General features: G+C 57.8%; 1 protein-coding gene across 4 annotated transcripts in view; it reads right to left on the reverse strand.

Annotated features, from left to right (window-relative positions):
* The window catches only part of GRAMD4 (GRAM domain containing 4), a 102,338-nt gene extending 92,099 nt beyond the window's left edge, over positions 1–10,239 (reverse strand). For 3 of the 4 annotated variants that reach the window (XR_004052717.1, XM_030915136.1, XM_030915135.1), the window contains exon 1: positions 10,085–10,239. Coding sequence is in view for 2 of the 4 variants with exons in the window: in XM_030915136.1 (XP_030770996.1) it covers positions 10,085–10,113 (29 nt within the window). In the remaining 2 variants the exon portion in view is untranslated. Of the gene's footprint in view, positions 1–9,259; positions 9,382–10,084 lie in introns of those variants that run through there. The other variant, XM_030915141.1, reaches the window with a different exon arrangement.
* Positions 10,240–16,117: the final 5,878 nt, after the last annotated feature.

The following is a 16,117-nucleotide window of genomic DNA, read 5'->3' on the forward strand; positions in this document are numbered from 1 at the left end:
ATCCACTTTGCCAGGGTTCTGTGGCAAACAAGAGCCATGAGGCACAGAGCGGGCTGAGAAAGCATGCAAGGAAGTACGCGATCATCAGCACGGGCTTTGTCCAGCACCATGGGCTAGTCACGGTCCGGTTCTTCCTGGGTGAGAGGCTGGGTTCTGGGACACTGACAGGGTGTGGGGGTTGCTTCAGACTTTTAAACGCCAAACTCCCCACCCAGGGGCCAAGGTCTACACACACCTTCCTACCTCTGCCCATCCAGGTCCAAGTGCCCCCGGAGCTGCAGGGCCTCAGCTCCCTCTTTATCAGCTGCAGGGCAGGAAGACAGAGGACCCTGTAGGCCGTCACTGCTCAGGCCAGGCTCACCCTAGGGCCGCTTTCCCCAGCAGACAGGTAGGGGTTCCCCCCAGCTCATGTCCCAGCAGGGGCAGCAGCCAGTTGCCCTGAGAAGCTGAGACCCCCCCAGCAATTCAGCCACGCCAGAGCTCTGGGTGCAGTGGGATACCTGGCTCCTTTGTCTGACCCCTGAAGGCCCTCATCTCTGTGCTATGGGGCTAGGCCTGCCTGTGACCCCCACGTTTCCCCAACTCTATGGAATGTGTCTAAGGAAGCAGGTGGAATTGGCCTGGCTCCCTCAGTCTGAGGCCTAGAGCAGAGCCTGGGGAGCCAGGGCTGCCCTGGGCTGGGGAGGGGAGGGGAAACAGAGGAGGGGACAGAGCTCCACTGGGCCAGCGTCACCCAGCAAATGCCTCTGACCATTGCACCAGACTGAGCCAGCCCACAAATCTCAACCTGGAAAGCAGGAAAGAACCAATGGGACCCAGCGAGTACAGGAGTAGGGCACGCAGGGCAGTGGGGAGGAGCCAGGGCGAGTAGGGAGACAAGGTCAGCGGGAAGGCAGGCGGCTGGCCCCAGGCAGGAGCATAGGCAGGCGAGTGGACCACCCCCTAAGCTGCATTCCCGGGAATACCAGCATCCCCCGCCCAGGGCAGCCCTGGCTCCTCGGGCTCTGCTCTAGGCCCCAGACTCAGGGAGCCAGGCCAATTCCACCTGCTTCCTTAGACACACTCCATAGGGTTGGGGAAATGTGGGGGTCACGGGCAGGCCTAGCCCCATAGCACAGAGATGAGGGCCTTCAGGGGGCGGACAGAGGAGCCAGGTATCCCACTGCACCCAACACGTGGCTGGAACCCCAGTCCTGGCCCCAAAAGAGCTGCAGGGACATGCTGGTTGGGTCTCCGGGAGCCCTGCACAGAGGCTGGCCTTTAACAAGCTGACCTGAGAGGCCGGTCCCAAGCCGTCCTCACTCCTATGTCCTCAAACTCCTGTGCCCCTCCCTCATTGCTCCAGGGAACCCTCCTTGTCGCTCCCTCCCCGGCAGAGGCTCTCTTTACCTTTCCACCTCGCAGAGGCTCCCTCCCACCACGTGTGCCCTGAAGGTAGAAGCATCACTCAGATGCCCAGGACAGGTGATAAGAAGCCAGAACTCCTCGTGGGACCACGAACACAAGGGTAAAAGTCTTGTATTCCAGGCAAGGGCCTTGGGGTGCTGCGACTGGAGGCTTCCTGGATCTAGGGCCGAAGTTGACCCAACATCAAGAAAACAAGACAGGCAGCTGGGCACGGTGGCTCATGCCTGCAATCCCAGCACTTTGGGAGGCCAAGTCAGGTGGATCACCTGAGGCCGGGAGTTTGAGACCAGCCTAACCAACATGGAGAAACCCCATCTCTACTAAAAATACAGAATTACCTGGGCGTTGTGGTGCGTGCCTATAATCCCAGCTACTTGGGAGGCTGAGGCAGGAGAATCACCTGAACCTGGCAGGTGGAGGTTGCAATAAGCTGCGATCGCACCATTGCACTCCAGCCTGGGTAACAAGAGCGAAACTCCATCTCAAAAAAAAAAAAAAGACAGGCTCCACTCAGATCCCAAAAATGCTGCCTGGAAAACACCACCGACAAACCAGCAGACGGGGAGTGACTGCCTGATTCTCTGTCTTCCCAAAACTTCTGCAAGAGACCGACGCAGTCCTGCATGAAAGACGCTTAACAGAAAGGCCAGCAAATGCGACTCTGTAGATCTTTTCAAAGGCCATCCCCTGCCAGGGTGGCAAGTTCAGAGGCGGAGAGGGGACAGACCTGGCCAGGATGGAGTCGGAGATTTGTCTGAGCTCTAAAGCATCCCGCCGGCAGCCTTTCTCCTCCTTGCCCGAGGAGGCCAGACTCCGGGATGCATTCTAAGTCAGTCCCACTTTCACGTCTCAAAGCAATGCCAAGCCAGTGCCTGTCCCTGCAGGGCCGGGCTGACTAAGCACAGCAGGGAAGTCCCTGGTTCTTCTGCAGCCTCCCTCCCCTCTTCCCTCTAAGTCATGGAACCAGGTTGGGGAGGCGGCGGCCCCTCCCCAGCCCCAGCCAGCCAGCTGTGCTGCGACAGCCAAGGGATAGGAAACTGTTTTCCAAGAGGTCCCACTAACAACTCCAGTCCCACTATGCAGCCACACCGGGATAAAGCAGATGGGTGGCAAGCGGTGGGAGTCTGGCTTCCTGCTGCTTGAATAGACACGAATGGATCAGCAAGAAAGGAGACGAGAAAGATCCACGCAGGAAACGGATCAGAGTTCATCAGCAGCGCGAACTCACGCTTCACTCAATACAGGTACAGGAGGCTACATGCGGACACAGGCAGAGGCATGTACATACCTGTGCGTCAGCTCACGCATGCTTTTCCTTGCTGTCAGCCGAGAGGGCCTAGAAGCAATGACACCCCAGTACTGACAAGTGCACCTGCTACCTGGATCCTGGTTTCCGATTTCCCCCTCCAACAAAAGGAACCCGGGCTCCCTGGAGAAGGAGCTGACTCTAAGCCTGGGCAGGGAATGGACAAGCTGAGCCTGGAGCATCTCGTAGGGCCAGAAAGTGAGGAAGGACTCACACCACCCACCGTGAAGGGGTACGTCCAGGGAGTCCGACAGCCAGCACTGGAACAAGTCAGCAAACAAAATAACGGCATTCCACAGAGACCCAGCGGATTAAATGAGTATCCACGAACCCACACGGATAAGTAAACAGCTGCATAAACTGATAAATGAGGAGAAGAGACAGACCCCCCTGCAGAAGAAGGCCACATCAGTGACACAGTCACTCCGCCCTCAAGGAGGCGGGCGTGACTCCTCAGACCTTAATTGTGGCTGGCTGTAGTGACCTCCTCCCAAAGGCAACAGTCCTGGAGGAAGGAAATCCAAGAACTGCTATGAAGATGCCTGAGAAGCACACCTCAGCCGAGTGGCCAAGCCAGCACCAGCAGCCGCGGGCCACATCGACGCTGTGCGCCTGGCGTGATTTGGTAAGAGGGCACCGCGCCTCTGCGGCCTTACTCCCGCTAAGCCGGCGCCCCAGTCTCACCACGAGAAACGCATCCAAATTCCAACAGAGGAATTCCAATTGTCCAAACAGACAAATTCCAATGGATGGAGATCCCACAACTTACCTACTATTTCTTAAGACTGTCAGAGTTATCAAAACTAAGAAAACTCTGAGAAGCCGTCACAGCAAAGAGGAGCTTACAGAGACACGACAGCTAGATGTCATCTGGGACCCGAGATGCAGTCTTGGAACAGAAAAAGGACATTAGGTAAAAGCTAATGAATCTGAACAAACTATGTACTTTGGCTACTGATAATGTATCAATATCAGTCCCTGGATGGTAAAAAACCTATCACACTAATGTGAGATGCTAATCACCAAACAAACTGCAATGGTTGGTAGGGATAATTTAGAAACTCTGGATTATCTCTGCAATTTTTCTTTTTTTTTTTTTTTGAGACGGAGTCTCGCTCTGTCACCCAGGCTGGAGTGCAGTGGCCAGATCTCAGCTCACTGCAAGCTCCGCCTCCCGGGTTCACGCCATTCTCCTGCCTCAGCCTCCCGAGTAGCTGGGACTACAGGCGCCGCCACCTCGCCCGGCTAGTTTTTTGTATTTTTAGTAGAGACGGGGTTTCACCGTGTTAGCCAGGATGGTTTCGATCTCCTGACCTCGTGATCCGCCCGTCTCGGCCTCCCAAAGTGCTGGGATTACAGGCTTGAGCCACCGCGCCCGGCCTGCAATTTTTCTATAAGTCTAAAACAGTTTTTAAAAAATAGAGTTGGCTGGGTGTGCGGTGGCTCACACCTATAATCCCAGCACTTTGGGAGGCCAAGGCAGGTGGATCACCTGAGATCGTGAATTTGAGACCAGCCTGACCAACATGGTGAAATCCCGTCTCTACTAAAAATACAAAATTAGCCAGGCATGGTGGTGCACGCCTGTAATCCCAGCTAGTCAGGAGGCTGAGGCAGGAGAATCACTTGAACCTGGGAGGCAGAGGTTGCAGTGAGTTGAGATCATGCCATTGCACTCCAGCCTGGGCAACAAGAGCGAAACTCCATCTCAAAAAAAAAAAAGAAGAGAGAGAGAAAGGTGGTGGCCAGGGGTGGGGAGGAAGGGTCCAGGGAGTGCCTAAAGTATCTAGAAGGCCCAGGTTCCTGTTTGGGTTTCGACTGCGGTGATGGTTGCACAATTTGCTGAATGTACTAAAAGTCCGTGAACTGTGCACTTTAAATGAGTGTGTTGTATGGTGCGTGAATTACACCTCAATAAAGATGCTGGCAAACACACCTCAGCCAGGTGGCCAAGGTCAACACCAAGAGTGGAGAACAAACAACTTCATTCCCAGCCTGGCCCCTGGCCCTACCTCACTCCACAGCCCAGCTCAGCCCCAAGCCAGGGTCCCAGGATACCAGGCACCATGAAGTACCACTCCAGGTCGCTGGACATGAGCAGAGACCCCTAACTTCAGGAGCCCACCTTCTAGAAGGGAAGCATGGTAAACAGTAGACAAACCAGAACCTCCAGAAGAGGAGAGCAGTGACAGCAGACGCATGGCTGGGGCATCCACAGGAGGCCTCCCTGGCGAGGGGACATGGAGCAGAGAGGTCCCAGGAATGGCCCGCAGGGGAACCGACCAAGAGAGGCTGAGTCACTTCCTGGGGACTCCTAACTGATGGCTGCCCAGCATTCAGCTTCTCCCACTACAGCTTCGCGGGAGTTTGGTAGCATGGGCTCCCGAGCAGAGTTTCTTGTCCCCCCTGTTCCCCAGGGACAAGTAACAATTCACGCAGCACAGAGCTTCACAGTTTTCCAGCACCCCCACGCTCTGCCTCTCAGACCTCACTTCACAGAGGGCACTGACTCAGCCACTACCAAGTGCATCCCAGAAGCCCTCGCTGCTCGACCACCCATGGCCTCCCCACCCAGCCCCACCCAGCCCCAGCCAAGGCCCTACCCAGCCCCAGCCAAGGCTCCAGCCTGTTCCTCAGCAGACCTGCTTCCTCTAGAGAAGTGGCAGCCAGGTCTCTCCACCCACCTGGGCCTCCCTGTGGGAGGCGGTGCAGACACAGCCACCTCAGGCCAGAGCCAGCTCTCAAGCTCTGGCTTCTATACCCTAGGCCAAGGCCCTCGTTTACAAGTGACCAAACTGAGGCCCAGAGAGGTTAGGTGTCTTGCCCAAGAACACACAGCAGCAAGATCAAGCATGCTCTCCACCCAATCCCTGTGCATATAGGGCTTGGGTTAAAAGCACCTCCCATCGGTCCAAACCCACCTCTACCACACAGCAACCTGTGGCCCTGGGCAAGTTGCTGAACAGTTCTGTGCCAGGGCTTCCTCCTGTGTGAAATGCAGCTAACAAGAGCACCTACTGCCAGTTGTTACGAAAATAAATCGTGTATGACGCTTAGAGGGCTATCTGGCCGCGAGGAGGACATGCTATCCACATGTTGCTATTTATTGCATGTTTGACAGCAAAGAGAGAAGTCTCATCACGACTTTAAGTTTATTGCTGATATTTCTCTCACAAAATCCCTCTTAGAAAAGGATTATTCGGAAGGCAGAAAGGCTGCAATGTTTATGAGCATAGCCTTCAGAGCAAATCCCAGCCCTGCTCGGGAACAAACTGGGGACTTAGGCAAGCTGCACTGCCTCCCCGTGCCTCAGTTTCCTCATCTGTAAAATGGGGTGAAGTTGTATGCTCTGAGGACTTTGTTGAGACAATTCGTGTAAAACACTCGGCGCAGGCCTGCTGTGCAGAATGAGTGATTTCTATTACTATTACGAATGTTTTCGATACTTCTTGCCTTTCCTGTGTAACCACAGGGGACTTGAATCACAGGGTTGAAACATAATCACAACCCTAGCTTACAACTCAAACGCCAAACAATCGGAACAGTAGCCCTGCAGAGGGGACTGTCATTAGTGGCGAATTACCAGCCCAAAGTGTCCGCCCAGGCCTCTGCCACATGCCGAGACACCAAAGGCAAAACAACAGGGCTTTCTCCAATTAGGGAAACACGCATTTTCTTTTCTCTCTTTTTTTTTTTTGAGATGTAGTTTCGCTCTTGTTGCCCAGGCTGGACTGCAATGGAGAGATCTCAGCTCACCACAACCTCCGCCTCCCAGGTTCAAGCAATTCTCCTGCCTCAGCCTCCAGAGTAGCTGGGATGACAGACATGTGTCAACACACCCGGCTAATTTTTTGTATTTTTAGTAAACGCAGGGGCTTCTCCATGTTGGTCAGGCTGGTCTCGAATTCCCGACCTCAGGTGATCCGCCCGCCTCAGACTCCCAAAGTGCTGGGATTACAGGTGGGAGCCACTGCGCCCGTCAAAACCCATATTCTCTTGCGCCATCTCCGTCTCTAAGAGAGTCTGAGTGACCTGCCTTTAAGTTCTCAAGTTAAACTATTACATTTCCCCAGCAGCCAAGGGCTCCAAGCAGGTGACAGGCTGGCCTGGGCCCCACCCGCTGGGCTGGGTTAGGCCTGTGACACTCTGTTCGCATAACTGTCCCCTTGGGAGATCCAGGCCTCCTCCCAGACCCCCCAGCCACACCTGATGGTGGAGGACTTGAACTTTTACTTCTTTACAAGCAGTATTTTCAGACCATTGCTGTGCCACCAAAAGCCAAAGAAAAGGCTTCTAAACCCACCATGGTGCCAAAGAGACCCCAAGCCAGCCTGCGGGATGCCCAAACCAGAGGACTTTGAAAGCACTGTGAGTGGTCCACTCGGCCTCGGAGGCGCCCAGCAGATGACCATCTCCAAGCCAGGCAAGAGATGCCGCTTCCCAGCGAGCACCTCTGCCTTCCGCCTGTTACTTACTAAGCCCGGCCACAGCTTCTCTCCCTCAATTCACTGCCAATTTCTGTCAGAGCAGGGATGCTCTGCCACACACCCCAACACTGTCCCTGCTGCCCCGGGCTTTCTGCAGAGACGGTCTCCTTTCCCCTAAAGAGGCCAGGCAGCAGCCTCTTGGGCCGCCTTGCAGGGGAGGAGGCAGGAACTTAGGCAAGGGGTGACCAGGCCACCCAGCCAGCTCCTGGCGTCTTCCCTCCCAGCCAGCACACACCCACACCAACAGGAGTTCCGTAAATACCCCCACTGTGGCCACTAGGCAAGGCAGGAGCCCCCAAACCTGACACACAGAGGCCCACATACGGGGAAGCCTCCCCAGCTCCCTGAGAAGGGGCAGCCTCCTAAAATGAGCCCCTGACCGGAGCCCCATCATGACAGGACTGGAGCCCCACTGTCAAACAACGCCCAGTAGATTTGGCTACCGGAGAGAAATACCCAAACAGAGAAACATGGGGAGCTGGAAGCAGGCTTCATGTGGCCCCCAGGGAGGGGAGGGGGTACACGGATGGCACAGTCACTAACACGGATCACACCACGGGACCATCGGGGCCCCAGGTTCTCCCATAAAAGGGTTGTCACCAGGAGCCATCAGGTGGGGTGCTGCTGTTTCTGTAACATCTATAACATTACTCTGACACTCTTTCCAAAGAGAAAACAGGCTTCAGGCTGGCAGCCCTCCCTGACAGCAAAGGCTCACTGGACTCCAAAAACACTTGGTTTTCATTGAGCCTGAACCACTGTTCTATTCCACAGCAGAAACGGTGATTCAGGAAAACCGGCTCTGATTCTCCTCCCTCGTTTTCTAGTTAGTGAAGGTGAAGCCCCAGACAGCAGAGAGCGAGGATTACCCGACGCCGACGCAGGGCTCCACAGATAAGAGGAGGGTACCAAGGGGAAGCCCTGGAAGGCCAGTGGCTTGGAGAGAGACCACCTGGTTCTTTCCCGGTGAAGGGTCCTCCACCTCCCTCAGCAGGAGACCCAGAACAAACAGCCTCCCAGGGCCATATGGAAGCACACCACAACTCTGACACTTTCCCGTGCAGTCTCCAGGAAATGGCTCTCCAGAGTGCAAGACAGATCACAGGACAGGCCCAACCTGCCCCCAGGCTGCACGGCTGGGACAGCCGCACTCCACACATCAGCCACAGGGGCAGCTGAGAAGAAAGAGCAACCGAGCAGAGAGCTGGTGGCCCACTGAGACCCCAGGAGCCTAACTTCCCAGGCTCCAGGACCAAGCTGCATCTCCCTGTGAGCCCAGCATTGTGAGGACTATGCGGCTTGGAGGTCCCTGCCCTGGGACCACAAAGTGCTGCAGACGGGTCCACACCGCCACCAAGGCAGGAGGAAGGCGAGACAGGCAGGGCCCCTTTCCTGGGCCAGGCAGGGGTCTTCGGAGGGGTCTGCAGCAGGAAGGAGGGTCAGGGTTACTGAGGTAACTCATCTGGGGAGTCCCAGCTAAGAAGAGGGGAACGTAGTTTCACCCTAGTACAGGGCAGGGGCAGCCACTGAACACGCTCCCTGGCCAGACTGTGTATCCCCAAATGGGCCGACACAAAAGTCAGGCAAACAGACCAGACTTCAGGCTCAGCCACAGCGCCCGGGACAGAGGCCATGACTGACCTCCTAAACCCATTCTGAACCCCAACCCAGGGCGAGCCCAGCCTGAGGGAGGCCCACGTCACCTCATTCAATCCTCTTACCTGCCCCTGCCCACTTGCTAGTGAGGAAACTGAGGTCCAGGAGGCTCACTACCTTGCCCAAGGTCACAGAGCAGGAGGGTGAGGGAGGCAAGTCCCAGACTCCTCTCTGGAGCACTGCCCTCGACTTCTGAGGCAACAGAGCCCTGACCCTGACCTCCCTCCCAGGCCCAGCCCCAAAGCCAGCACCAGGGCAGGGCTGCACTGGGCTGGGACTCAGGCACCTCCTTTTTGGCGTGTAGGAGAGACACCTCTGGATTTTCTCCCTAACCCACACAAGGCAGGCAAGAAGGGAACCCCCATACTGCAAAAAGGTCTCCCCCAAGCCGAACCTTTCCTACCTCAGGAGATGCAGGGTTGGCAACAGTCGAAAAAGTGGACTTGGTTCTGGGGGGTCACACTCAGGTCCCAGGCCCCGGGGCACTGCTGCACCTTCTGCCACACAGCCAACAGGGTAGGGGCACCAGCCCACCCAGCTGGGGACAAACTGGCTCTCCTCCCTCCCTTGTCCAGGGCCTGGCAGGGGTGCACGCCCTGCTCTGGACCTGTACTCAGGCCTGAGTTGCCACACTGCATCCCACGTTCTGGTAGGCGCACGGGCCTGGGCTCCAGCCAAGGTGGCAGCCCGCCCCAGCAGAGCCCCATGAACTCAACATCCCGAACAAAGAGAGAGGAGACAGCAGAAAGTGGGGTGCACGGAGGGGGCAAGCGCCCACAACTTTTTGGCGAGGTCGTCTGTAGGGAAGCAGGGGCTGGGGCGCCCTCCTCCTCTCCGGTCCCACCCGGGAGCGGGTCGGCAGGACGACATTGGCGGGCCCGGGCCGATCCCGTCCCCTCCAGTGGCCCAGCGTCAGTGACACCGGTCCGGCGACCCCCACCCCAGTCCGGGTCCCGCAACCCCAGGATGCCCTCATCTCCCCCGGCCGACGGGCAGAACCCGGACCTGCCGCCGCCGGTGCCCACGGGGGTCTGCCGTGACGCGCGGGACCCGGGGGCGTGTGCGGGGCGCGCCCGCGCAGGGCCCTGCTCGGAGGGTCTCAGGCTCGGCCCCGGCGGCGGCAGGGAGAGCACGGCCGAGTGCGCCGGGTAGCGGGCTGCCCGCCCAGAAGGGAGCGTGGCCGCGGGGCAACCAGGTCGGGATGGGTGGGTGTCCGCGCGCCGCTTACCCTGAGCGGAGATCGGGGCCAACTCTCATCCACCCGCCGCGGCGCCCCCCTCGCCGGCCGCCCGGCCGCGCTACACCTACCGCCCGCCCGGGAGCCCAGCGGCGCCGGGTAGCCGGGAGGAGGCGGCCCCGCGGGTCCCGGCCACGAGCGCGGAGGCGGCGGCGGCGCCAGGTCGCGCGCTCGCGTCCCGCTACGCGGAGTCTGCGCGCCCCCGGCCCCGTTGCGCAGCCGCCGCCCCGCCCCGCGCCGCGCCTTAAAGGGGCCGCGCCCCGCGCACCGCCCCCGCCCCGCGGCCGAGTCGGGGTCCGCGGGGGCGCGCCTGCCCTGGTGGGTCCGCGCGCGCGAGCTCGGTCACGAGGCGCTGCCTTTGTTTGGGTGGCCACGTGCGCCCCCCCGCTCGCACCCACGCGCACGCGCGGCCACCGCCGGCCACGGCCACGCCGTCCCCGCGCTTGCCACGGCGGACGCCACGGGCTCACCCGCGCACGAGCACGCACGCTGCTGTGGCCTCGCCCGAGCCCCGCGGGACCGCCCGCCGCTCCGGAGCTAGGTCAGGGACTGCGCTGCCACGGGAGACCCGCGTCCCGGGAGGAAGTGCCTTTCCCCGACCGCCACGCGGGGCCGGGCCTGGGCCTGTAGCCCGCGCTGGACAGGACGCAGTACGAACCCCGCTAAACTCGCGCCAGTACCTGGTGCGCCCACCCCAGGGTGCCCGGGGTGCTGTTTGTCCCCAGGATCCGGACCTCTGGGCCCACCCTTTCTCCGAATCTCACCCACACCCCTCCATCTCCCCAGGCACTACCTGCGGGGCAGAACATCCCTAGAGGGGACCCACTCTAAGCACACCTGTCTCCGGGTTCCGGACCCTCCAGAAGAAACCAGCCACCACGAGGCTTTAAGGCTGTCTAGCTCACAGGAGAGTGCTCAGTGAAGGGGCAGAGGGGATGGCCCTGCAGAACCCTAGGTTTAGGGGACCCGCTTTAGCGTCTTACCCAGGAGGATGGTTGCGGGGAGCTGGGGTGGGAGGGTGGAGGAGAACCATAGTGGAGAAAATACACAAGGCCTGGAGGCTGTTTTTGCCCAGCCCTCTCTGCCTCCCCCTCCCCAGGCTGGGTCCTCTGTGCTCTGCCCTGCCCTTCCTGTGTCTCTTGCCTGCCCCAGTGCCCTGCCCTCAACTCACTGACCTTGGGAGTCCTACAGGCATCTCCAACCTTTCAATCCAAAGACTCCAGACCTGGATCCGCCCTCCCCACTTCCTCAAAGGGCCCCAGCTCAAGTGAACCTGAAGCTCCTTGGGGCCAGATTCAGGGTCTCTCTTTGATCCTCCTCCAGGTCCAGCCCTGGTGGACCTGGGTTAGAGGCGGGCACTCAGGTGAGCTGTACTTTTCCAATGCTCAGGTTCCCGGCTGCAGAACTGCAGGACCCAGTGACTTCAGGGTAAAGGATCCAGCACTTCCGCAAGGCTGCCTGTGCAGCCTCGGAAGGCAGCATGGGGTGCAATGGCGCGCTGTCTGCAGGACCGTCTCTTCCTAGGATGGCGGAGATGACTAATTTGTGCCTAGAGCCCCCATCCAGCACAGGGCCTGACCGCCTGACTTCTCTGGCTCCCCCTCCCCGCTGCCCAAACCCTCCAGGCTTTCCTGCCTTATCTCTGTCCTCCAGGGAAACAGGACTTGTTTTTCCCAAACACAAGCTCTACTTTCCTGCCTCCGCTCCCTGCTCTGGTCATATCCTCCCAGGGGTACCTGCCCTACACTAACTCTACCCAGCCTCCCAGGCCTAGCTCCAGAGCTACCCACTCCAGGAAGCTCTCCTGAGCCAACCTGTTCAGAAATGATCCCAGACTCCCACCTGCCAAGGCTCTGGGGTAGGGCGGGGACCCTTAGGGCACCTCCTGCCTCAGCACCGAGACCATATTTTAATCATTTCCATTGTTGACTGTGCTCCTTCCTGCCTCCTCTCTCCCCCGACAGCCCAGGTGAGCTGCTCCTGGGAGCAAAGGCCCAGAGCTTTCCTGTGCGAGTCTCTCGCTGCTGTCCCCACATCTCAAGACCTTGGCCAGGCTATGTGTCATCGTCAGGGTCATTTTGTACACAAATGACTCAGTCAAGCCCCAAAGGCAACCTGTTTGTGCAGGTGCAGCAGTGGCAGTCTCTCTGCCAGCAGGACACCTGCTCCTCATCACTTCTCATCTCTGAACCTCTCTGCTTCTCCTTGTGGAGACAAAGCCTCCGTCCTCAGAGCAGCAATCCCAAAGAGAGACCCCCTCCGGCCCCGCACCCTTCCAGCAAGTCTCCTGGAAGGATTCTCATCAGCCCCACTTGGTCGTGTGTCACGTTTGAGCCAAGGGGACTGCAGGAGCGGAGGCAAGGGTGCTGTGACCAGCAGTGCCATCTGAACCACTGGGGCTGGGGCAGGCAGTGCCCCAACAGAAAAGGGGCTGCAGCAGACAGCATGGCGCAGAGCAAGCGCCCGAGGAATGTTCATTTCGTGAACAGCCAGGATTAGGAGTGAGCAGGCAGGAGCCGAAGGGAACCAGACGAGAGCGCCCAGCATGCCTAGCCCCTCATATCCAGCCCACACTCCAGACATTTGCTGGGTGCCCAGTCCCTGCTCGGTAGGGGTGCAAAACTGGTGCGGTGCAGAGAGTCAGACAGAGCCCCTGCCTGGTGGACAGGCATGGACCACACACCCCACAAAGGTCGACACTTGATATTGCGTGGTGCCCACCACCCTGCTCCGTGGCTCTTCACAGCCATCCTATTAGCCCATTTACAGAGCAGCATTTATGGCTGAATTGTGTCCCCCCAAAAATTCATCTGTTGAAGTCCTGACTCCCATACCTCCCAATGTGACTGCATTTGGAGATAGCGTCCTTAAAGAGGCGATGAAGGTAAATGAGGCCCTCAGGGTGGGCCCTAACCCAACAGCACATGTGTCCTCATAAAAGGAGAAGATGGGGACATGGACACACACAGAGGGGAGATCGCGTGAGGACACGGAGAGAAGGCAGCATCTACACTCCCAGGAGTGAGGCCTCAGGAGGAACCAGCCCTGCAGACGCATTGATCTCAGACTTTCAGCCTCTGGAAGAATGAGGAAATGAATCTCTGTTGTGTAAGTCGCCTGTCTGTGGTGTTGGTTACACCAGCTCTAGCAAACTCATACAAGGGCACAGGATCAGAGTGGCTGCCAGACCCTGAGGGTCACGTAGCTGGGGATGGCAAAGCCCACTCCCCCCTCCTTTGCTCAAAGCAGAACCGGACACAGGGATGGTGGGGCAGGACTGCCCCGAGTGGGCACGGCAGAGCCCTGAGCTTGATGGGTGCCGTGGGAAGGAGGCTTGGAGCCTGCTCACACCAGGGGCCAGTGGGGCCCTCAGACCCCTGCCTCCCGGCCTCAGAGCCTTGAGTGGAATCAGAGGCAAGGTGACAGGACTCAAGAGGAACCAATGACAAGTGGAAGCAGGGGTCTCCATATAGCCTGACACCCCCGCACCGTCCACTGGCTCTTCAAGGCCATCCTGTTACGTTTGTCTGTGGCCAAAAAAAGGCATGGAAATAAGTCGGTGAGTGGCAGGGGCGTGGCAGGGGCAGGCCAACCTGAGTTCACATCCCAGCCCCTCCTCACATTCTGAGATGGGACCTGGCACCAAGCAAGTGCACCTGGAAGGTTCGTACCTTGGCGTGTAGAATCCAGGCTGTCATTCCACACACACACACAACCACATATTTTATTACACGGGACGCCAAGGCACAGAGGGTTCAGGAACCTGCCTGGGGCCACCAAGGAGAGACAGGAAGAAAGCACTCCAAGCCCTGGGGTGCACAGACTCTGGGTTCCAGGCCATTCCCCACGTCACCTCGTCACCACCCCCGACAGATGGCAGCACCTGGCACCAAATGGCACTGGGAAGTGCCGGCGGTTGCTATTTTCATCCTGATTAGGGGAGAAGGGGTGGGGCCAGGGCTAGGGAGGAAGGCCCCTGGATCTGGAGTGGTGAGAGGTTTGGGCGAAGAGTCCCAGGCTGGGAGTCAGGGTTCCTGTAGGAGACCGAACAGAGCAGCAGCTGGTGGCTCTCAGCTCTGGCCCAGAGATGGCGGTGTCCCAGCCAGACAGCTGAGGGGCCAGTCCCACTCCTCAACAGTCAGGGCTCCCAGGAGGCGGCCTCACCCTTACCTTTGCTGGCACCACTCCTGGCACCGGCTTGCTGCCAGGAGTCGTGGGAAGGTGGTGCTTCCTTAACCCCTCCTGAGCTGACACCTGCCTCCCACCCCTGAAAATTCCAGGAGCTAAAAGAGTTTTCGCTCTCAGATGCATCTGAGTCCTTGTGCCCTGGCATGGGAGGGTCAGCGGGCAGTACACCCCCCAGTCTCCCCTGCTACAGGCATGTGGGAGACACCCCATAAGGGTCATGACTGGGAGAAGGGATCCAGGACAACCTCATCTTTTCTTTTTTTTTTTTTTTTTTTTTTTTTGAGACAAAATCTTGCTCTGTCACCGAAGCTGGAGTGCAGTGGCTCAATCTTGGCTCACTGCAACCTCTGCCTTTGAGCAATTCTCCTGCCTCAGCCTTCCCAGTAGCTGGGACCACAGGCATGTGCCGCCATGCCTGACTAATTTTTGTATTTTTAGTAAAGAGGGGGTTTCACCATATTGGGCAGGCTGGTCTTGAACTCCTGACCTCAGGTGATCCACCTGCCTCAGCCTCCCGAAGTGCTGGGATTACAGGCCTGAGCCACTGTGTCCAGCCAACCTCATCTTTTTTAGAGAATCGAACTGAGGCTGAGAGCACCCCAAGGACAAACTTATCCTGACCTTTCCTTGGTGCCAGGCCCTATGCTGTTGACATGTGGCAGGGAGGAACACTCAAGATGGTCTCTGGCCTCAGGGAGCTTCTTATCCAACAGAGAGACAGAGGCAGGCAGGCAATGAAGTCACAGTGTGGTCAATGATGAGACAGAGAGCCGCAGAAGGCTGGGGAGGGCTTCTTGGAGGTGGTGATACTCCAAGAGAGGCCAAGGAGTGACCAGAGGTTAACTAGGATAAGATAGTAGGAAGAGGATTCCAGGCAGAGGGAAGAGCATATGCAAAGGCCTGGTGGGAAGAGAGAGCTCCACTTGCTCTGTTTAGCTGGGAAAAGGACAGCCCATATCCCAGGGCAGGAAGGAGCCATGGCCGGGTTTCAAGCAGAAACAACAGGATCCCATCAGTGCTTCAGGTAGAGAAAGGCTTCTGGGTGTAGACTGGAGGCCTCTGGGTAATAAGCAGGTGGGAGGGGGTGCTATGCTTTGAATATTTGTGTTATATGTAAAATGTTTAGAAACAGAATGCTTGTTCCCTGGTGCTGCAAAGAACATAAAGCACTCAACAGAAATTTAATTATCTCAGCAAGGTCATTTTTACTTTGTGCAGAAAGGGTGCTCATTGCAGATGGAACAATGGCGAGAGCACACCTGAACAAAGGAGGGAAGCAATTTTTATCCTTTATGTAGTTTGTCCCTGCTCCTGTGTCCTGTCTCTATTGGCTGGAGCCAGATCTCACAATCTACACTACAACCCGATTGGCTAACAGTTTAAAACTTTTCGCCGGGCGCGGTGGCTCAAGCCTGTAATCCCAGCACTTTGGGAGGCCGAGACGGGCGGATCACGAGGTCAGGAGATCGAGACCATCCTGGCTAACACGGTGAAACCCCGTCGCTACTAAAAATACAAAAAACTAGCCGGGCGAGGTGGCGGCGCCTGTAGTCCCAGCTAATGTAGTCCCAGCTACTTGGGAGGCTGAGGCAGGAGAATGGCGTGAACCCGGGAGGCGGAGCTTGCAGTGAGCTGAGAACCGGCCACTGCACTCCAGCCTGGGGGACAGAGCGAGACTCCGTCTCAAAAAAAAAAAAAAAAAAAAAAAAAACTTTTCTAAAAAGGTAAAAGTAACGGCAAAACAAAGGCAAAGAGGAAGTTGCTTATGCTAAACAGGGAAGGCACATAGGCTGCAATCTGGAGCGCGCCCGTGAGCAGGTCCAGCACAAATATCTT

Source organism: Rhinopithecus roxellana, chromosome 13 (assembly GCF_007565055.1).
Source record: "Rhinopithecus roxellana isolate Shanxi Qingling chromosome 13, ASM756505v1, whole genome shotgun sequence".
Taxonomy (NCBI): domain Eukaryota; kingdom Metazoa; phylum Chordata; class Mammalia; order Primates; family Cercopithecidae; genus Rhinopithecus; species Rhinopithecus roxellana.